This window comes from Halichoerus grypus, chromosome 1, assembly GCF_964656455.1.
Source record: "Halichoerus grypus chromosome 1, mHalGry1.hap1.1, whole genome shotgun sequence".
Lineage (NCBI taxonomy): Eukaryota > Metazoa > Chordata > Mammalia > Carnivora > Phocidae > Halichoerus > Halichoerus grypus.
The window spans coordinates 199,789,399-199,812,657 of NC_135712.1; the positions used below are offsets into that span (position 1 = coordinate 199,789,399).

The 23,259-nt window shown below is 45.5% G+C and overlaps 1 protein-coding gene and 1 pseudogene across 10 annotated transcripts in view; both read left to right on the plus strand.

Moving 5' to 3' along the window:
• The window catches only part of MAP4 (microtubule associated protein 4), a 191,531-nt gene that overhangs the window by 155,674 nt on the left and 12,598 nt on the right, over nt 1–23,259 (plus strand). For 5 of the 10 annotated variants that reach the window (XM_078078694.1, XM_078078687.1, XM_078078688.1 and 2 more), the window contains 6 exons: nt 15,154–15,260; nt 16,268–16,483; nt 19,354–19,537; nt 20,130–20,189; nt 20,311–20,603; nt 22,021–22,134. In XM_078078694.1, the coding sequence (XP_077934820.1) occupies nt 15,154–15,260; nt 16,268–16,483; nt 19,354–19,537; nt 20,130–20,189; nt 20,311–20,603; nt 22,021–22,134 (974 nt within the window). The remainder of the gene's footprint in view (nt 1–15,153; nt 15,261–16,267; nt 16,484–19,353; nt 19,538–20,129; nt 20,190–20,310; nt 20,604–22,020; nt 22,135–23,259) is intronic. The other 5 variants (XM_078078689.1, XM_078078690.1, XM_078078693.1 and 2 more) reach the window with 3 other exon arrangements.
• On the plus strand, nt 5,142–9,315 carry LOC118527117 (short transmembrane mitochondrial protein 1 pseudogene; annotated as a pseudogene).

Sequence of the window (23,259 nt, forward strand, 5' to 3'; positions counted from 1 at the left end):
TTATGGAAGAAGAAACTGAAGCTAGGAGCAATTAAGTGCAGTACTCGGAATCGTAACTATAAGTGGCACAGAGAGATTTTAAAACCTGGTCTTCTGACTTCAAGCCAAATTAATTTATTTCCCCACAAACCAAAATTAGAAGGTGTCAGTGAATTGAGGCTGCGCATGTTTGTTGGGGGCAGGGAGTGACTAGTTTCTGAGTGGATGGGGTTGTTGAGGCATACCTGATGTCTAAGGTATTTTCTAAAATGTGTCTCTGGCTTGTTTGGACAGCATTGCAACAACAGCCTCCCGCCAGACTTTCTTAATTTTCATCATATATTATATATACTTAATTCTGTCATTTACTTATAATGTATATATATACGAAGGCCAGGATTCAGCTGTATTTCTTCACCAAGCCTTTCTGTGCCCAAGACTCTCATCTTTCTTTTTCCCCAATTACTTAGTAGAATCATACCTTTCTGGCACCCCCTTCATTTCATTATGCATCTTCACTTCCCTTTCCTTGGTGGGAGCTTTGCGGTAGAGTCAGATGATCTTGGTTCCTTGCCAGTGAACCTTTATTGGCTTCCATGTGTATTGCTACTAAACTGCCTAAGGTCGAGAGGAACTAGAGGCTCAGTTTATGTTCAGGACAGAGGTTAAATGGAAATGCACATTTTTCGAGGATTTCAACCCCACCACTCCTGACCATGAATGTAGCCCAGTGTTAGGTACTGTAGAAGGCGTATATGGTTGGTTCCTGCACTATAGTTGGGGACTTGAGAGAAGCTATGTGAATGGTATGAGTAGTAGAGAAGGGGTACTTGGAGACAGGCTCCAATTAACGCAACTTTCCTGGGCTGGGCTTCAGTTATCTCGTCAGGTTTTATAGATCAAAGAGAACAATCTTAACTTGCCCTTTTTTTCTAAAAGCATTATTAAAAACTATAACGAGATCAGTGCAGTTGATGGCAGATGGCTTTAAAACAATCTAGCCTGACTTTTCTTTGTCTTGGAAAAAGGCATCTCATGTATTCTTGAGAGAATATTTCATGATGGTAACTTACAGGGGAAGCAACAAAAATCAGCTATGTTCAAGGTAGAATATGGCCTGTCCTTTCAGTGTAACTTTCTTTTTCAAGAATTTCCTTTTATGGATCCTTCAGTCCTGAATGTACAGTTTATAAACTCAAAGGCCAGCACAGCAAAGGACCGTGCTGGATTAAATCGGGGCCGTGGGCCCTGTCACAGATTGCCAGAGTCTCTGCACTCCAGAGGTCAGAGGAAAATCAACTGGCCCCCGTGTGTTCACATGGCAACTAAGTCAGCTGACTGGGAAGAGCAGGGCTGGTGCAGGAGGGAGGGACCCCGCTTGTCCAAGGAACCAGGGGGGAGCAGGGTCAGGAATCAAAGTGCAAGGCAGGGAGGGTATGTTGTCACACAAATGTCTTGTAACTGGGATATCCGTCTCCAAAGCCCTAATGGCTGAAATCCGTGAAGGAACCCTTTATTAAACTCTGCCACAGTGCAGAGCTACAAATGAAGCTCTCCCTGGGCTTCGGGGATTCCACTTGTCAGTTTTCAAGTGAATTTGATAAGTTGCTATGACAGCAAACCCACTTGTGCTCTGAGAAATGAACGCCTCCAATTTTGATACTACATTAAGGTCTTTTTTAAGTGAAATTTTGAGCCATTTTCTGAAATCATTGTTCTCGAAGGGTTATGACTGGGAATTGGCAAATGAGTCTTGTCTATTTTTAAAACGGTTTTTTGAGTGGGTGAATGGGGAAGTGTGGGCATAGTGTCAGATAAGTGAACGTGTGGGTATGCATGTATCTATATCAGTGAAAGCCGGAGTAATTACTATCCTCAGTACCCAGATTGGCACCATACCGTGTTGTAAATTGCAGATCTAAACAGAGTGCTAGCTCACAGGAAATTACACTTTCAGTTTAACAGTGGCATTTGATTGTGCAGAAAGTAGCAGGTTCTTTCCTTTCTCTTTCTTTTTCGTTCTTTCTTTCACACTAGTAGGTACATGTAGCACCCAGCTGCTGGAGGAGAGAGGAGCTTTGGGGGAAAGATAGGTTTTGTCATGAATACTGGGGACTTGGTGTGATGTCACTGCCAGCTCTGTGTGATCGTAGGTGGTGTTAGAGCTCCAGGAGCGAGGGGGGAGAGCAGTCGAAGAGACGATGTCGCTCTCAGACAAGCAGCCTGCCTCTTGCTCTGCCGCTTACGGCCAGCCCTGTCAGGGCAAGCCTGCAGAGTGCCGAATGGACCCCCCAAAAGAAATCCACCAAGCTGGATTTGAGTGGCAGAGGACAGAGGGCAAACTGAATGAAATCGGACTGAATGTCAGCATGGATGGGCAGCTGAAAGACGGGCTTGTGAAGAATGCCAGCTTCCTGGAGCAGAATAAGCTCTGCTTCTTTGAGGGGAAGCTAGACAAAGAGCTCAGCACTGAAGTGCAGGACAAGGAGTATCAAGCAGCCTCGGGTCACCTTGAGAGCAGGTATGTGATTTCAGAAACCTGCCATTCCTCGGGGGGGAGCTCAGTCCACCAGAAGACAGCTGAGTTCCATGTGGGACCCGGAGAGGGTCCAGACAAGAACAAAGCCTCTACAGTTCAGGGGATGGTGGCAGGGAAGAATGGGCCAGAGACCAAGAGCCAGCCAGATCTGGATTTCCCTGGGGCTGCTGACATCCCCACCCAGTATGTTAAGGAGCAAGAAACCAGTGTTTGGAACCCCAACTTTCATCCAGTGGCTCAGGGCTCGAGGGAAGCAACTCCAGGAAAGGAGAACGGCATCACCACCGGCTGCCAGGTGACTGGGGTGGTGAAGGATAACTCTGGGCCGCCTGAATTTGAGTCCTCCCCATCGGTGGCCATCGCGCGCCCAACCCCCACAGTTGAGCCTTCACCCACTGCCATTCCACCGATCACTATGGTGGAGTTCCCACAGGAGTATGTAAGTGCCAGTTCTCATGACCGAGACCATGAGAAGGAGCTGGAGAGATTGAGTTTTCCTGAGGAGGGGGCTTTGCTCAACCAAGTGCCCCAGCAGAAAAAAGCAATGCGCCGGGCCCTGTCGGAATGTTCTCACCTCTCGGTTCCCCCAGCTGTCAACCTTGCAGATAAGTATCCTGAGCTCCCTGCCCGAGAAGAGCTTTCTTCTGGCCTGCCGCCTCTTACCAGTAGCCCCGTGCCAAGTCCTACGCCCAGGAAAGTGGGGGCTCCTGCCGTAAGGCGCTCCATGACGGTGGCTGAGGAACAGACAGCTAACTACAGATTGATCCCCGGGGAACTGCCCATCCCGTCTATTGCAGAGATGCCTCCTTTCATCTGTGAGGAACCTGTGGCCGAGAAGAGAGAAGACCTGACCCCCTTTGGCAACAGCAGCAGCGGCAGCTCCGGGAAGAAGGAACTGGGCCCGGCTGGGTTGTGTCTGCATGGAAAGCTGGAGCAGATTCCTGAAGTAAGCAGCAGGGAGAAAGGACAAGAAGATGTTAGTGAAACAAGAACGGATTCCTGCTCCCAGCTCTGCCAAGGAGGTGAGAAACAGCCAGGACAGACGGCTCTGGCGGGGAAGAAAGAAATTGAGGTCACTGCAACCCAGAGCACTCCATCGTTCCTGTGTGAAGAGACCCCACGTGATGGTATGTTTCTAAATTTTGCCTCCATGGGGAACAAGCAGACAGCAAGGAAGAAACCGAAGTGACAGATTACCGGCAGGAGCGTTAGGCAGCTTGTTACCGCCGGAGTCTGTGTGCCTGGGGAAAGCTGAATTCTTTGCATTGGAAGGTTGCTGGGAGTGAGGCGAGAAAGTGAACAAAGTGAATCTAGCTAGGTCAGCCTGAATGCTGGCATGACAGATAGTGGGGCCTGGGGGTGTGGGCCGATGGGGTCAGAGGGTGGCGGACATAAGAAATAGAGCCCCTTACTTGACCTCATGTCACCCTGCCCACCCCATCCCCCATCCTCCCATCCCTCAGCTCCCTGTTGGTTTGAACCAGATGATTCCTGAGCCCTAAATCATCCAGTCACAACTGATTGATTTCCTTGCTTGAAAATCTGCCACTGTGTGGATTCACAATGGGCGTATCAGCACTAACCTCCTCTCATTAAGTAGCACAGCTTGGGTGCAAGCTCTGTTTTCCATTTCGCTTTTGAGAACATTTTACTTTTGTTCAAGTGGAAAAAGAGCCTTTTAAAACTGGCTATTTAATATTCTTTTCCTGTTCTTCATGTTTGACCCAATCTTGCTTCTAGTCTTCTCTTTCTGTATGTGTTGGGGGAGAATTTGTGGAGAGAAGGGAAAGAAAGGGAAAGGAGAGAGAAGGAGAGACTTGCACTTAATAAACAACTAACCGTCAGGGTCTTTGTGGCTGCCTCCTGTGTCTTTCCCTGGCTCTTCTCTTCCCCATCCCTCCCCCGCCCTCCCCCCTCCCCGAGCTTATTGTTGGTGGTCTACAAAAGCTTGTTTTCCTCCGAGTCCAGTTTGAGCACAAAGGGCTGTGATTCACAAGCTGCTTAATGGGGATTTAAACCATGTGTGCTGTCTGTAAAAAAAAAAAAAAAAATAGCCTCTTTCCCTAATACTTATTCCTCTCAGTACATTTTCATGAAGTTTTTTACTCCTTTTCTCTTAAAATTAGAAGTGGTGTTTTCTAGGGGAAGAGGTAGTAGAAAGGACCCTAGAAGACTAAACAGGGTTTTTTAACGGAGATGGGCGAAGAAGCGGCATAGCTCCTCTGTGATTTTTGACTCCAAGACGACAAGAACTCGGGTACTCTGTGCTGTTGCTTACTTCTAGCTGGGGCAGAACTGCAAGCCCCTCGTGGATAGGATTGTGTCATCATCTTGTTGATCCGCTGCTGCCCAGTTCCATGCCATATACCTTCTAGGTGGTAATGAGTGCAGAGTTTCGTTTATTTCAAAACAAGTTTATCCTAGTTCATGCTAACAGAAGTTCATGGTGGTAGAAAAAAATTCAAGTAACTTGCGAACCTCACTGATCTATTCACCTAATAAAATGTTTTAAGTGCTGACTCTGCTAAACACCACGTAGGTAGAACTAGATAAAGATTCATTTACTTAACATGCTTTCCGTCTGCCAGTCACTATCTAGGCACTGGATATCGTCGTTAGATTGTCAAGCAAGTTATGATCTAATTGGGGTCGGGGAAAGGAACGGTGAGAGAGGGGTGAATCATGGAAACTACCTGGAGGAGGGAGCCTGGGATTGTCTAACATTGCGAGGGAAAGCCTTCCAGGCAGAGGAACTCATGTAAACAAAGGTATGAAGCCTAGACAGCTCACAACAGGTAAAAGAACAATGGCCAGTATTCATGGGGCACCCTTGTAAGGATTATTTAATTTCAAAGAACGGAAACACGCTCAGAGGAACTCAAATTTATAAAAAGGTGTTTATTGACAGGGAGTCTCAGGGAAGCCAATTGCAGGAAGTGTAGCCAGGCTGCAGCCATTGTGTGCCTCTCAGGACATCTGCTTCGCCCTAAACACGTGTTCCATTCTCTTCCCTTCTGGGAACTGTTTTCTCTCTGCCATCTCTTACATTTTGCTGCTTTGGTGACTGGTCCGCACAGGGCATTGGGTTGCCATGGTTTGGGCTCCGTGCCCCACTTCATGCTACCTTACATCCTTTATTATCTGTTTACCTCATTCATCTGGGGGCTTCTCGGGAGAAGAGTGTAGGTTGAGCAAACGTGTCCAAGCCATCTGTACATATGTGGCCAGAAATAATGGGAGAACAAATCTAGAAAGTTGTTTGGAACCCAAGCTTCAAATGCCCCCCTAAGATGTTTAAAAAAAAAAAAAGTGGCTGCCTATGACAGTAAAGTGGCCCAAAGTCGGCTTTGGGATGACTCTCCTGTTCTCAGTAGATAAGATGAACTGGAGGACAGATGATTGAGGGCAAAAATTCTTGTGACAACAGCTTGATTCGTGTAGTAGTAGCAGGTGAAATACGACATGAAGGGGAAATATAATAGGTGAAATCAACTAATCAACTTGACTTGAAAACTGGATGTGGAGGGTGAGAGAGAAAGGAGTCAGAGTGGTGCTCTGACACTGAGCCTGGGTTTTCCCGCAGCACACATACTGGAAAAATCCAACAGAAGGGAGAAGTATGGTAGAGCAGTTATGAGTTCCGTTTTGAGCATTCTTTTTCGAAACTATGGGGACATTTGGGTGGTGGTCTCTAGCAGTTGGCTGGCATAGACCCCTGAGGAAAGATGGAGGGCCATGGTGAGAAGCACCATCTGGGTGGGAGACAGCAGTTTCTGCTTATGTGTATGTCAGGTGTTCTTCACTGGGTAACAATTACTTATACAGGTTGAGATGTTAACATGCTTATATCATAGGCAATGCGACTTCGTGTTCATGTTGTTTACTGAAAAATCCTATGCCTATTGAAAAATGTTCATAGTGGTCTGGGGCTAATGGCAATAAGCACACATTTGGTAAGATATTCTTTCAGCTTGCTATAGAAAAAAAGACATTAGCAACGCGTAGGTATGGTTTTTTTTTTTTTCATATTTTTTTAAAGATTTTATTTATTTATTCAAGAGAGAGCATGAGCCGGGGGGAGGGAGAGGGACAAGCAGACTCCCCGCTGAGTGGGAAGGCCAATGTGGTGCTGGATCCCAGGACCCGGAGGTCATGACCTGAGCCACTTAACCAACTGAACCACCCACGTGCCCCCATATTTTTAAAACAAAGCAAATTCAATTTTCACTAAAAATACATAGGGTTTCAAACATCAAAAAGTACAAAATGCTATACATTAGAAAATCTCCTACCAAGAGAAGACCACTTGATTCACTTTTTTTGCTCCTTTCCTCTAAATACAGATAAATACCCTGAAAAGAATTCAGCAGACAATTATAAAAGGAATCTGAAAGGTGGAAACGAGAGGGCAGACTGGGAGGGAGCTTAGGACTTGAGGAAGGACAGTGCACGTGAGTTCCCTGGGTTTTGTTTCTAATCTCCCATGTACCCAGGTCTGGGCCCTGTGGAGTACCTGCAACCTAGAAGTGCCAACAAGCATAGGCGCCCCCCCAAAAAAAAGAAAGAAGAAGGAGAAGAGAAGGGGAAAAAAAGAACGAACAAAAAGCCTACTTTTTCTTGCTAAAAGACCAGGAAAGGGGAAAGCCTATTTCCCTCCCCATAACCAGCAACAGCAGTGGGCTCAGTCCTGTTGAGCAATGCTCATGAGGACCTACCTGTTGCCCATTCCACACCTGACAGCACTACAGTACGACCTATACCTAGTCCCCCACCAGGTGACAGCACCAGGGACACCCACAGGCCTGGCGTCTTATAGCCTTCTATCCAGGAGCAGAAGGGGACCTTGGGAGGTTTCCTCCTACAACCTTAACCTCCAGCAGCAAAAGGCCAGATACGTGCTTCCTGCTTCCGGCGGTACCTGCAGAGATCGAACAGAAAGTCTGCCAGTGCCAGGCAGCCAGAGAACAAGTCAAGAGAAACTGCATTCTTTGGGTCCAGCATCGCTCAACCCCCACCTAGTGAAACCACCTGGCCCAGGGAAGTGCCTTCAGCCCTTACTGGAAGTACCAGCAGGCATTGAGTGACAGTCTTAGGAAGCCAGAAGAACACGGCAGGCCAGAATTGCATTACAAGGGCTCTGGAAACTAAATTGTCATTGAAACTACAGCCAAATTTAAAGAGTGATTGCCTGCTAACATACAAAATTAGGACTTTAAAGCAGCCATTATAAAATTGCTTCAAGCAATGATGAATTATCTTGAAACAAATGAAAAACTAGAAAATATCAGCAAAGAAATAGAAGTTATAAAAAAGTACAAAATGGAAATTATGGATAGGAAAAATAAAATAATCAAATTAAAAACCGTGTCTGATGGGCTCAATAGTACACTGGAAATGTCAGAGAACAGAGTCATTGAACTTGAACACAGATCAATAGAATTTATTCCATCTGAACAACAAGAGAGAAAATAGACTGAAAAAGAAATACTACAGCTCCTCAGAGACTTTGGGACAATAACACAAAATCTAACATTCATATTATTGGAATCCCAGGAGATGCGAAAGAATGTGAGACTGAACAACTATTGGAAGAAATAATGACTGAATACTTCCCAAATTTGTCAAAAGACCTAAACCTGCAGATTCAAGAAGCTGAATGAACCTCAAAGAGAAAAACCCAAGGAAATCTACACCAAGATATATTATAATTAAATTCTGCAAACTAAAGACAAAGAAAAAAAATCTTAAAAGCAACCAGAGAGAAATTATGTATTAGCTGTTGGGGAACAGCAGTTCAGATGACAGCATGATTCTTACCGGAAACCTTGGAGGGCAGGAGGAAGTGGCACAACATTTTTCAAGTGCTAGAAGAAAAGAAGAGTCAACTGCAAGTTCTATATCTGGTAAAACTATCCTTCAGGAATAAAGGGAAAGTAACGACATTCTTAGAGGAAAACTAAGAGCATTTGTTCCTAGCAGATATACCCTTAGAGAAAGGCTAAAGGAAACTCTCCAAAAAGATAAGATACCATAACAGGAGGAGGCTTGGAATTTCAGAAATGAAAGAACAACGAGAACAATGGAATGGGTAAAAATAGGGGTAAATATAAATGGACTATCCTCATGAATTTTAAAAATCATATTTGATGATTGAAACAAAAATTATAGTACCATCTGATGTGGTGCTCAATGTACGAAAAGGAAATACCTAAGACATTATATTTAAAAAGCAGGGAGAACAAAAGATCCTAAATGGAAGTAAGCAAAACCATACACTCAAAAGCGAAAAATGAAAATGGGATTTTAAAAAATGTTTAAGTAGCCCACAGGAAGGCAAGAGAAACAGAGGGAACAAATAAAAATAAAAAACAGAGCCACCCTCCATGCCCTCCTCACTGACACCATGCTCCAGTTCCTGCTTGGATTTACTTTTAGTACCATGGTGGGAATGTATCTGGCTCAGAACTGTGACATACCAGACCTGGCTAAAAAACTTGAAGAAAGAAAGGACTTGGATGCCAAGAAGAAACCCCCTAGTTCATGGAGCAGACTCCAGCACTACCTTCTGGATATTCAGATTCTGCTGTTCTTGAGGGCCTCCTTACCATCTGAACCAAAATTCCAGCCTCAGTGATTTTCCTTTCTTCTAGATCCTCCCTTGCCTCAGAGCACAAAGGGGGCCACAAGCGAAGAACTATGCTTTTCCAACCTCCTCATCTCTTCCCTTCCTCCTTCCAGCCACTTGAGATGGCCTAAGACTGGAACTATGGTGCTAGATTAATGAATGTGACCTTTAATTAGTAGTCTCTTCCTTCATTCTTTGGGATTTCTACTACTTTTTTCCTAAAGAAAAATTGATGGGTTTGTGTAGCTGATTAGATTAAGCAATGCTGATTACACAGTAGCAATTATAATGGATGTTTAAACATTTGGTACTAAGTTATGTTTTTTGGGGTTTTTTTTTTTTGTTTTTTTAATTTGACAGAGAGAGAGACACAGCGAGAGAGGGAACATAAGCAGGGGGAATGGGAGAGGGAGAAGCAGACTTCCCGCTGAGCAGGGAGCCCAATGCGGGGCTCGATCCCAAGACCCTGGGATCATGACCTGAGCCAAAGGCAGACGCTTAATGACTGAGCCACCCAGGCGCCCCCTAAGTTACGTTGTTTTGAATTAATTAAAATTAAAGTCCAGAGGGAAAAAAACAAATAATAAAATGTCAGTATAAGCCTTAGCCTATCAGTAATTACTTTAAATGCAAAAAGTCTAAATACTACAATTAAAAGACAGAGATTGGAAGGATAGATTATTTAAAAATGGCCCAAGGACATGCCCTGTACAAGGACTGCATGTCAATCATAAGGACCATAGGTAGGTTGAAAGTAAAAGGTGGAAAAAGATATATCATGTTAACATTAATTTTTGGGGGGTGCCTGGGTGGCTCAGTCGGTTAAGTATCTGCCTTCGGCCCAGGTCATGATCCCAGGGTCCTGGGATGGAGCATGACATCGGGCTCCCTGCTCAGTGGGGAGCCTGCTTCTCCCTCTCCCTCTGCCTGCCACTCCCCCAACTTGTGCTCTATCTCTCTCTCAAATGAATAAATAAAATATTTTTTTAAAAACCTTAATTTTTTTAAGTGGCTATATTAATATTAGACAAACTGGACTTCAGAGCAAAGAATAAAGAATCAGTCCATCAAGAAGACAGAGCAGTTCTAAATGTATACGCACCAAAAGGCAGAGCTGCAAAATACATGAAAAAAAAATGATAGAGCTGAAAGGAGAAATAGATCCACAATTATGGTTCAGGACTTCTACATCCCACTCTAAGCAATTGATAGAACTATTGGACAGAGTATTAGTAAAGGTAAAGAATAACTTAACAATACCATCACACAACAGGATCCAATTGATGTTTACAGAAATTCCACCCAACGACAGCAGAATGAATATATATTCTTTTCAAGATCCCATGGAACATATGCCAAGATGGATCCTAGGTCACAAAATGAACTTCAGTACATCTAGAAGATTAAAATCAGGGGCGCCCGGGTGGCTCAGTCGGTTAAGCATGTATCTTCGGCTCAGGTCATGATCCTGGGGTCCTGAGCAGGGAGTCTGCTTCTCCCTCTCTGTGCCTTCCCTTGCTCATGCTCTCTCCCCTCTCGCGCTCTCCCAAATAAATAAAATCTTTAAAATAAAATTAAAAAAAAAAACACAAAATCATACAGAATATGTTGTCTGGCCATATGGAATTAAATCAGAAACCAATAATAGAAAGACCACAGGAAAATCTTTAATCATTTGGAAATTAAGAGTACACTTCTTAATAATCCATGGGTCAAAGAGGAAGTTATCACAGGAAATTTTATTTTTATTTATTTATTTATTTATTTATTTATTTATTTATTTATTTGACAGAGAGAGACACAGCAAGAGAGGGAACACAAGCAGGGGGAGTGGGAGAGGGAGAAGCAGGCTTCCCGAGGAGCAGGGAGCCCGATGCGGGGCTTGATCCCAGGACCCCGGGATCATGACCTGAGCCGAAGGCAGACGCTTAACCAACTGAGCCACCGAGGCGCCCCAGGAAATTTTAAAAATGAGAGGGTCTGGCTGGCTCAGTCGGTGGAGCGTGCAACTCTTGATCCCCGTCAGGGTTGTAAGTTCGAGCCTCAAATTGGGTGTGGAGATTACTTCAAAAAAATTTTTAAATCTTTTAAGAAATTTAAAATGAACTTCATGATCCCAGGGTGCTGTATGGAAGTGTCGAATTACTGTATTGTACACCTGCAACTAATATTACACTGTATGTTAACTAACTGAATTAAAATTTAAAACAAAGTAAATTAAAAATAAAATGAACTGAATAAAAACAAAAATACAACATACCAAAATGTGTAGAATGCAGCCGTAGCAGTGCTGGGAGGGAACTTATGGCCCCCACGTGCTTACATTAGAAAAGAGAAAAGATCTCAAATCAGTAGTCTAAGTTGCTATATCAAGAAACTAGAAAAAGAAAAAATAAATCCGAAGCAAGCAAAAATCAGTGAGATTGTAAACAAGAAAACAACAAAGGAAATTTATTAAACCAAAAGACGGTTCTTAAAAAAATACCAATACAGCTGGTAAACCTTGAACAAAATTGACAGATAAAAAGAAGACGCAAACCACTAACAACAGGAATAGGGGACGTCACCACAGCCATTAAGAGGATAGAAGTGAACATTAAGAGGATAGAAGTGAACACCAGGAGCACCTTTACACCCCCAGATTCAATAACTTAGAATAAATTCCTTAAAAAGCACAAGTTACCAAAACTCAACGAAGATGAAATAGATAATCTGAATAACCATTAATAAAATTAGATTTTTAAATTAAAAAGTTCCTGAGGGATTCACTCTAGGGGTTTACCTTATATTTAAAGAATAATTAACACCAATTTTACACGTTCTCTTCCAGAAAATATAAGAGGAGGGAATACTTCTGATTCATTTTTTGAGGTCTGAATTTGTCTGATAGCAGAACCAGACAAAGACCATACAAAACAAACTACAGACTAGTATCTCTCATGAACTTAGATACAAAATGTTAACATCATATCCAGGAATATATAAAAACTGTACACAACAGCCAAATGGAGTTTATTCCAGATACACATGGCTGGTTCAGTAATCAAAAACCAAATCAACATAATCCATATCAACAGTCTAAAAATTCATAAGCACAGAAATGCATTCAACAAAACCCCAACACCCATTTATGGTAAAACACTCATCCAAGATTAGAGGGAGAACTTCCTCAGCTTGATCAACTTCCTCATCTACAAAAAACCAACTGTACCATCACACTTAACAGGGAAATACTGAGTGCTTTCCCCCTGACTGGGAATGAGGCAAGGATGCCTGCTCTCACCACTCCTACTTAATGTGGTTCTGGAAGTTCTGATCAGCACAACAAAGTAAAAGGAAATAAAAGAGCATTTAGATTAGAAAGGAAGAAATAAATCTGGCTCTCTTTGCAAATGACATGACTGTCTATATAGAAAATCCCAGGGGCGCTTGGGTGGCTCAGTCATTAAGCGTCTGCCTTCGGCTCAGGTCATGATCCCAGGGTCCTGGGATTGAGCCCCGCATCGGGCTCCCTGCTCCGCGGGAGGCCTGCTTCTCCCTCTCCCACTCCCCCTGCTTGTGCTCCCTCTCACTGTGTCTCTCTCTGTCAAATAAATAAATAAAATCTTTAAAAAAAAAAAAAAATTCCAAGGAATCTACCAAAAAACCTCCTAGAACTAATAAGTGTTTCAGCAAGGTCACAGGATGGAATTAACTGCATTTCCATATACTAACAGTGACACCATTTTAATAAAAATCCTGTGCATCAATATTTGTAGCCGCAGTAGGTGGATAATGAAACTGTGGTAGAGCCGTACCACGAGCAGTGACCGCTGATACATGCAACACCACCAATGCATCTCGGAAGCACCGGGCTGGATGAAAGAAGCCAGACACAAAAGGGGACATACTGTATGATTCCATTTATGTAATATTCTTGAGATAATGTTCTAGAGATAGCAGATTAGTGGCTGCCAGAGATTTAAGGATTAGAAAAGGAGGGGAGGGGGGGTGGCTCTAAAAGGGTGACATGAGGGAGCCCTGTGGTAATGGCACACTTATCTGTCCTGATTGTTAGGAGTGGTTATGTAAAGCTACACGTGCTAAAATTGCACGCATGCGCGTACACATTCTCACGAATGAGTGCACGTGGAACTGGATACATCCGAGTAAGCTCCGTGGATTGTACCAATACCAGCGTCCTGGTTTGTTTGTTCTTTTTTTTTTTTTTGAGTGAGAGAATGAGAGCACGAGAGGGAAGAGTGTCAGAGGGAGAAGCAGACTCCCCGCTGAGCAGGGAGCCCGATGCGGGACTCGATCCCGGGACTCCAGGATCATGACCTGAGCCGAAGGGCAGTCGCTTAACCAACCTGAGCCACCCAGGCACCCAGCGTCCTGGTTTTGATAGTGTGCTGTACTTCTGCAGGAGGTAGTGTTGGGGGAGGCAAGGTCAAGTGTGACCTTGGAAGTTCCTTCCAAAGGCCTTTTTAAAATGCATGCACAAGTGTATTTGCATTAGAAATGTATTTTGCCCCCATCCCTTCTCTAGACAAATGGGTTTTCTATAATCTTAACTATTCTGCACCTTACTTTTTTTCTTCACTTAATAGAGATGGTTCCATATTGGTCATGCTTTATTTTTTCAGATGCGGAGAGTACATTGATATTTCTGCCATGGTGCTTTAATCACGTTTCTATGAACAGACTTCCGGGGTGTTTCTCTTCTGTGCTGTTAGGAACAACGCTCTGATGAAGACCTTGCACATTTGCTATTTTGCTGGTGTGTGAATATGCCTCTGAAATAAGTTTCTGGAAGTTGGATATCTGGATTATCTGTCTACACCTAGAGTCTTCAGAGACACCGCTAGATTGCCCTGCATAGGAGTTGTACTATTCCATACACTTCGCAGCAGCGAGTATCTTCATTTATCCCCACAGGCTGTTTTCACATTGTAGTACTTCCGACAATATGTTAGGTTAAAAATGGCATCTCAGTGTGGTTTTAGTTTTTATTTCTATTAAAAATTGGACATCCTTTCTTATTTTCAATTTGTATTTTGATTTATATTTCCTTTTCTGTAAACTGTGTTCATAATCTTTGGGCCGTTATTCCAGTGGGTTGTTGGCTTTTATAGGAGTTAGTGATTTGTAGGAGTAATTTATATAATAAGCTCTTTGTCTTTGATGTGATGTTAATGATATTTTTTCTGTTAATTGTCTGCCTTCTGACTTTTCTTATCATTTTCTTTTTCTTTTTTTTTTTTTGGCCACACTGAAGTTTGTTGTTTTGTTTTTATTTTTTCCTTAGTCAGACTGATCTTCTGTGGCTTCTGGATTTTGTGCCACTCAGAAAGGTCTTTACCACACCCAGGTTATAAATTTCATGGTATTTCATTGCATTCAGGTGTAGCCCTATTGAAATCTGGAGTTACGTCCCCACAGTGGTGCTGCTGGGCCAAGCCTTAGGCGTAGACTTTATTTCTGCCCTTGGGTCTGATTTCATGGGTCTCCTCGGGCTTGTTGGAAATCTGGGTCACTGCTAGAACCAGATCAAGTTAATCTCACATCCTCCATAAAGTGGTGCTTTACAGGGAAAGGAAGTAAGGGGAGGACATTGGATGATCTTCTGGCTCTTATCCCATCTTCAGCAACCTTTATTCTAAGAGATAAACTCTAGTAGAAGAGGTTTTTGTCCCCTGTGTGCTCCAGGAGTTAGTGGTTGGGTGACAGAACCCCTTTGCTGGTCTCCAGGGAAGGGAAACCAAACTTTAAGGGCTGTTTCCTTCCATTGGTCATTTGTGCAAATCCCACTTAGGTTGCTTTTCCACAGGGACTGGCTGCCTGAATCTCTGGAATCTAAAACGGTCCTGTCACAGTGAGAGGAACTTGGGAGTCTTGTCCACAGTTCAGAGCACAGCACTGTGGATTTTCTTCAGAACGGAGTGCTAGTCAGTGGTCTGTCTTTCTAAGACTTGCTTTTTCAAAATGGGTATGAAAAACATCTGCTTAGCATGACTTTACCCCCACTTAGGAATAAGTAAGCCAGAAGAAGGACGGCCTGCTGGGAGTGTGACCGGAAATGACATCACCACCCCTCCAAACAAGGAGCTCCCACCCAGCCCAGAGAAGAAAACAAAGGTAGGCACCAGAGTGGTGGGTTATCTTCTCCTGCTCCCATTTTTAAAAATTGTATCTTCTGCTATTACTGCTTGAATCAATGAATGAAATTTGTTTTTTCTGAGCTATCAGTAGTCCTTTTCTGGATATTCTTAGAAAATATTTTATATTCCTATTTTATCATCGTAGCCTAACTCAACCCTTAAAATCTCTGCCTTTGACCCCATTATCTTGAATACATGTAGAAATGTTCTGTAGAGGTTGTTTCTGCTTCCCTTAACAACAACAATAACGGGATTTGCAGAACTATTCAGAAATAGATTCTTCATTCGTAAAAAGGGAACTCAGATTTTTTTTTTTTTATTTGAAAGAGAATGAGAGAGAGGGAGCACATGAGAGGGGGGAGGGTCAGAGGGAGAAGCAGACTCCTCGCTGAGCAGGGAGCCCGATGCGGGGCTCGATCCTGGGACTCCAGGATCGTGACCTGAGCCGAAGGCAGTCGCTTAACCAACTGAGCCACCCAGGTGCCCGAGAACTCAGATTTTTAAGGTGGAGCAAAGCTTCAGGAACTTACTGGTGCTCGTTGCAGAATACAAATGCCATACTTCAGTGTGGTCCTAAAACCCCGCCATGTTGCCTCATCAAGGCACAAATAATGACCGTTTAATTACCTGCTGGTGACTTCTTCATAGAATTATTGCAGCCACCAAAAATTAGTTAATTGTTTAAAGCCATCACTGAATTTAAGTCTTCAGGTACCGAACTGCTGGAATTTGTGACACTGTCATTAAGAATGAAGTCCCAGTTTTCTTTATTTTTCTCATGGTTTCTTTCCACTCCTTACCGAGCTCAGAAGAACAGAATGCTGCTTTTCAGTTGCATGTATCCTCATTGCTTATAATTTTACTTTGAATTGTGCAATTTATACTTTTTTTCATTTGTTTTTATTTTTGTCTGTGTGTTTGATGTTGGCTTTAAAAAAAAAAAAATCAAACAAACAAAAAAAAAAACAACACATCAACTTAAAGCCTTTGGCCACCACTCAGCCTGCAAAGACTTCAACATCGAAAGCCAAAACTCAGCCCAGTCCTCTCCCTAAGCAGCTGGCTCCCGCCACCTTTGGTGGGGCGAATAAAAAACCCATGAGCCTCGCTGCAGGCTTAGTGCCGGCTGCCCCACCCAAACGCCCTCCCACCGCCGCTGCCAGGCCGTCCACCTTACCTTCAAAAGACTCAAAACCCAAGGTAAGTAGCCACCCAGGCCCTGTGCCTGGGAGATGTTCTCCCCTCCGAGGGTCGATCGCTCTCGTTGCTGCCAAGCAGTGCAGTCGAGCTGGTGGAATCGGGGGAAGGGGAGAGAGGCGACTTGCAAATCTTGGGGGTGCACAATGCAGCCATAACACCTGAAGCCCTTTCAGACTTTGTACCTTTCCCTGCCCTGCTGGGAGGCAGTACTGCCTCTGCTTAGGTTTCTTTTCCTTTCTCCCAGCTCCTCCTTACTCTTCCCTTGTTTGAACACCTGTTAGCGAGTTTGCCCTCTTCCACATACTGTCACCTACTCCTTTTTGGTACAGTTCCCACATCAGATTCCCCAAATTCGCTTCCTTATCTTTCTCTTTAATCCTCTGGCAGAAGTGAGTTTCGCCTGTGACTTTTTTGGATAAGGTCTTCTAGCTGATCTCTGTAGGTTCCAACAACGTGTGACAACTTCCTTTGCTTTTGACATTGGGCCTCTCTCACTGGGCTCCCCGCTGCAGGTTTTCAGTTTTCCAGGTCAGCCACACGTAACTGCCTAGAAACCGGTCCATTTGGAGCAGGAGTGGCTTCAGCAGGATCGTTCTAGAAGGGCAGCTGGGCTCTGTGGCTGCCTTCCTTAACATCTTGTTTTGCTTGAGAAGGGCCTTTCGGTCAGCTCAGTGTTATTCTTTAAATTCATGGTGGGCAATGTTAGTGTATCATCTAATCTTGTAAAGAAAATTGATGGAACCTAGGAATTGTAGTCTAGGTTGGAACCTGGCCAAGAAACTGAGAAATCCTGTCATAGATTAAGAATGATAAAATATATAGCTTTCTGGCGCTCCTCATTTACCCAGTTGACTGCTTTTCTTGATCGTGAGAAGATGATTTAGTTGCATAAGAGGGCAGAGGGAGGGTCACTGGAGCCCTGGCATGGCAAATCCTGGGGCAGACAGAAGACGGCAGGGGGAGGTGGTCCAGTGAAATTTCACTTGGCAATAATAACAACCATGAAGTGTCCTCTACTGGTTCCTTTATATAAGTTAATTCCTTTGATTCTCTCTGTCAGCAACCCCTGATGTGGGTATTAGTATTCTCATTTCATAGCTCAGTGAGATAACCTTCCTAAGGTCCAGTGCTAGTAGGTAGCAGAGCCAGTGGGTGAGCTTGGGGCTGACTCCACCACTGATGCTCAGGGCCTCTGTCAACACTGTTCTTCCGTGGCTTTTGCCATGCAGCTTTTAGACAGCATTCTGAGACACAGCTGACCTGAAAATGTGATCTGCATTCCAGTTACTACTGCTGTTTGTTTTTTAGATAAGAAACAGATGAAAATATTTTTAGAGATTGATTAAAAACTAAAGTCTAATGAAATTTATTTTTATCCTTATTTGGTAGAAAGAAAAAACAAACAAAAGAAAAAAAAACTTACTTAGAAAAAGTAGATCCAGGATTCTGGTAGAGAAGAAAATGTAAAATGATAAACAGCAGAGTAACTGCAGTTATGAAAGCAGGCTGGTTGTGCGGCTTGCTGAAGCCAAGAGCCTGACCTCTAAATCAAGGATGTCACATTTTTTAGAGCCTTCTATCCTTAGTACCTTTTTTCCAACTTATTTTATCACTATTATTAGCAAAATAAGACCCTAGTAGATTATTCTGAATCATAGTCCTAATATTGAGAATTTGAAGGAGGCCTCAGAGAGTGTCTGTTTTATACTCAGATCTTAGAGCCAACAGGAGGGATCCCTCTGCACAAAATCCTACGATCTATTCCAAACAGGGCTGGTGGCTGAACCAGTTCCTCCAATTCCAGCTATACTTAGGGACTTCATTTGTAGAAACGGCCATTACCCTGCGCTTTCAGGGTTAGACTTTAATTCGATGCCAGCCCTTAATTTCTGAGCACCTCCTTAGCTGATTTTCCATTTAAGCTGTATCCTGCTTGTCTCCACCAACATACGACACTGTGTGGCCATTTGTCGTGGAGTAAAAGGGCTGGATACACTGTGTCTATGATTTGGCTTATTGTCTAGAGTAACTTGGTACTTCTGTTCCCGTAGAAACCAGGCTACATGATTCCTTCCCTTCCTTACTAGTGACGCCATGCCCAGCCTCCCTGGAAGAGGAGCTAGAGTGACCCAGATGCCAAGACTTTTCCCCTTGGCTCTCAGTCACAGCTGCGACATCAGTGCTCCTCATCCCCTGTGGTGGTCAGGCCTGCCCCCTCCGCCCCGCTCTCCACATGCCTGTGCTCTCAGAGACTTCTCCTCCTCTAGTCCCTAACACCACGTGGCATGACAGCTGGTCCCGGGGTCCTCTGTGCCGAACTCCTTTATCCGACTGAGGAAATAAAGCCCAGAGAGACACTGTGATTTGCCAGGAACACACTGAGTTGGGGGCCTGCCTGGGGTTAGAGCTCAGCATTCTCATCTGACTGGTGAGGCCAGTGTTCTCACTGTTGGCAGCCCTAACCAGCATTCACTGTGTGCATCTTCGCCAAAAGAGTGACTGAATTTGAACATAATTTTTACATTTTTTGTGTTGTTTATATATTTACTTATCTTTGGTCAAGTAATTAAATACTGATGTATTTAATGTATTTAAATACGGACAGACTGCGTATGTGATGTGGTATACTTTTCTGGTTTGTTCATTCTCACTGGTTCAGGCTGGATTGAGATAGTTAGGCTCCATTCCCTGACTCCAGCTGACACAGCGCCCTGCATGGCCCATTTCTCACTCTGTCTGAAGGACTTAGATCTTAGAACAGCATAAACTGTCCTGTCAGTGAGTGCCAAATCCACAGTTTTTCTGGTGTCCCCTGACTTCCCGGGGCGCCTGCTGACCTGCAGCTCTTATTCCCACTTCCCTGTCACCAGCCTGTTGCAGAGGCAAAGATTCTGGAGAAGCGGGCCTCACCATCCAAGCCAGCCTCTGCTCCAACCCCCCGGCCTGGCTCCAAGAGCTCCCAGACTGTTCCAAAAGCCCCGGCCGCTGCCAGTCCTGCCTCAGCTGGGCCAGGCAGTCGGAGCCCCCCCACGCCTGTGCCCAAGAGGCCCACCGGTGAGTACTGTTACCCTCCACTCCCGTGGGAACCAGTGGGAAGAAGGGTGGGGCCTTGGCTTTGCCCCAGCTGTAGCTCCACCAACGTCACAGAAAGCCGTGCACCCCTGTTTGTGCCCTCGTCCTTAATGGGGTACAGTGAAAAGTGGATCCTTGATCTCCATATGAGGTTAGCAAGTACGTATATTCAGAAAATTGAGTGAAAGGGATTCTTACGGATTCCCAGGTAGTGTTTACTGTTCCTTTCTTAGTAGCTTCGCAGCACTCAGCACATCGTGGTCATGGCGTACATGACAGGAGATAGTCCCACGGTGCGTGGACTGCTAGCCCACCTCCGAGGCCGTGCGGAAGGCGCCGGCAAGGCTGTAGGAAAGAGTGAGACAGAGTGGGTGGCCGTGTATGCTCCAGAAGGGCACAGTCTTTCCCTGGCTGTCTGATTTACCCCTCATTTATTCCCAGCGACTAGCACAGCGCATGGCCCAAAAGGGACATTCAGTAATTGTTGAATGAATGAATGAATCTCAGGATGGGATGAGCCATTCACTAGGTTAGTTTGTAAACACTAAATGTTAAAACGTGTATGTTTGTGCAGCCATTAGGACTGAGGGAAAACCTGCGGACATGAAGAAGACAGCTACGAAGTCTGCACCAGGTAACCCCCGGTCCCTTGCTTCTTGGAAGCCTAAAATAAGCCTCTACCTCTCTGTGGCTCTAAGGCTCCCCTTTGCTCTCTCCCCCTGAACCCTTGTCCTCTCTCACTCCTACCTTTGCAGCTGACTTGAGTCGCTCCAAGAGCACGTCCACCAGCAACGTGAAGAAAAGCGCCACTGTCCCTGGGGTCGCCCCCGTGGCAGGGGTGGCTCCCAGCCGAGCCAAGGCCACACCCACCCCTCCCCGGCCCTCTGGGACCCCTTCCTCAGACAAGAAGCCCGCCTCAGCCAAGCCCAGCTCCTCTGCCCCAAGGCTGAGCCGCCTGTCTACCAACGCTTCTGCCCCTGATCTGAAGAATGTCCGCTCCAAGGTTGGCTCCACGGAAAACATCAAGCATCAGCCTGGAGGAGGCCGGGTGAGTCCAGGGAGCTGGGGGTCCTCGGCATGCCAGCCCTTGCTTCTTCCGCTGCCACACCCACCCACCCGCTGTCCCCCAGGCATGTCCTCACATCAGCCCCAGGCGCCAACCAAAGAAGAAGGGTGGTGGGGACATTGGATTCAGTGCCAGGGACTTTCAGCCTGGGCTCCAGGTCCCAGCAGCAGGCTCTCTCTTCCCGTCCCCATCAGAGGGGGTCTTGTTCTGTATTTTGGGGTTTAGGCTTACATTTTTGTTTGGAGGCAACAGGGTTCTTCTCCTTAACAAGACGAACAGAGGTGGACTGTGAGACCGTGTGAAGGTGAGAGACTGGACGTGCTCCTTACCCTTGCGCTGTCTGAGCAGCAGGACGTGTAGGAGGTAGAAGCTTTGATATGGGGGGGTGGCGGTGGGGGGGTGGTGCCTTCAGCGTGAAAGAGGTAGGGCGTCCTCTGGTGGCCGGGAGGACTCGCTGCTGCAGACCTCCTGCTTTCCTAATCGGAAGGGCGGCCCGGGGAGTCGTGGTGGAGGGCGGCAGGGCAGGCCCCGGCGCTTTACTCTTAAGGCTTTTCTGGTTGCATCCACCCCAGAATTACTTGTCAGCTGTTAGCAGCAGTGGGACTTTGGTGTATGAAAAGATGGTGGCTAAAGTCCCAGTCGAAGTCCTTGGAGCAGGAACCTTCTCATTTCCTATGTGATTCTCCAGCATTAAACCACCACCCCTCCCTCCCACTCAGGGTAGGATAGCTTAATTTGCTTCAACCCAGAGCCCTTAAAAAATTGAACAGGGCCCAAAATGAGGCAGAATCCTGGTACTTTTGGAAGACATTGATGGCAAACTGAGATTAGTCTGGAAAAAGGGCCTGAGAGTTGCTTTTGCTAAGAGACTGTGGCTCTGGCGTACCCAATGCATGACCCATCTCCCCCTTCCTGGGCTCTTCTTATGCTTTCCTTGGGCAAAAGTTGCAGGTGGTCCTGGGGGGACGTTGAGTGACTCGGCCTGGTAATCAAATTATTTTCTGTTCCAACATACCTGAGTGGTATGAGACTTCCCATCATCAGTAGTGGCTCCCTGTTGACTATGACAGCTTGCTTGGGGTGAGGACATTTGAATGGGAGGGCATGATGATTGGCAAACACACACTCCAAAGAGAATCACTAACTTAGCCCTCCTTCCCGCCTTTCTCTGTGAGTGCTATCTCGATCTCTTCCTAGGGTCTCAAGACTTTGTTCTGCAGCTCCTCCCCCTGGCTGGTCTACCCTGGAAAATGGTGGGGTTTTTTCCTAGGAGCACGGGTGACCTGCTTCTGCCGGTGGCCTGGCCTGATTTTGAGTCCCCGACAGCTTTCTTCCCTTCTTGGCATTTGGGCTCTTACCCTCTTGGTTTGAAATGTGCCCTCCCTTTATCTCCATCCAGGCCAAAGTAGAGAAAAAAACAGAGGCATCTGCTCCGGCTCGAAAGCCTGAACCTAACGCAGTCACTAAAACAGCCGGTCCCATTGCGAGTGCGCAGAAACCACCTGCTGGGAAAGTGAGTTTTATTTAGACTTTTACCTCTTGAAGGTGAAAGATGATAAACTGTTTCTTCCAGCCTCAGTCACTTTCCCTTCTATTGCACTTTTTTCCTGTCCTTAGTTTCTACTTTGCCCCCGCATTCCCTCCTCTTTGTTTGATGACTCAGCCATCAGAAAAATTTTTGTATTAACCCTGACGGTTAACAGAGTTGGGAGCCCATTACCCTTTGGGAAATATTTATTCAACCGGATAACATGGATCCAAAAACCTTCAGCCACTTTCTTCACACTGACCTTGATGTGAAACCCCACCCATTTTGCACGCAGAACACACACACTGAGCACCCAGGTCCTGCCTCAGTGAGACACGTGGCATTGGTTACTTGCCAGCACCTGGAACCCTGGACCCCTGGTGCTTTAAACTGACCTTTCAGTTTAAGAAGGCCCCTTTCACAACATGCTGGCTACAGAGATAGCTTTGTTTGCCCTGGTTCCCCATGTCCCCTTCTCACTGAAAGTTCACATGCTCCATTCCCTCTGGAAACCCACTCAGCTTAGGGATTGCACAGGTAAGAGGAAACTCTAGGTTCTTTCCTCTTGCCTCCACATCCTGGAACCAGGCCCCTCCTGCTTGCTGTGGGAACCTTCTTTCCTTAGCTGTGGCAGGTAGGTGGTCTCTCCAGCCAGGGGCTGCCAGAGGAGCCTAACCTCCAGCTCTCAGGGACCAGGATGGGGAGTCTCAGCCCAAGGAATTTGTACAGTCGGTGAGGCTTCCAGGTGACTCCTAGAGGTCCTGTGGGTCTCTGGTTCAGAGCAGGGTTTCATTAGGAAACGGTTTGCTAACCAGTTATTCATCACTGACATTGTAAAGAAGGCACAAAACGGTGAGGTATTTGGGTTGGAATTTCTCGGGGTGGATTTCTCTGCTCTGTGGAAAACTCTTCAGCTTGGAGCCCGTTTCATTTGTGAAGGGCTCTGAAGCAAAGGAAGGAAGGAAGCTGGCAACTGTTTCTTTTTCAGAAGACTCAAAGAGAATTCTTTGTTCCAGCCCTTAGAGCCTGGGCCTTTGTGTGGCTGCATTCCAGGGGGAACCATTCATAAGCACTACAGTGTGCTGTGTCCTGTCATCCGTCCCCCCACCC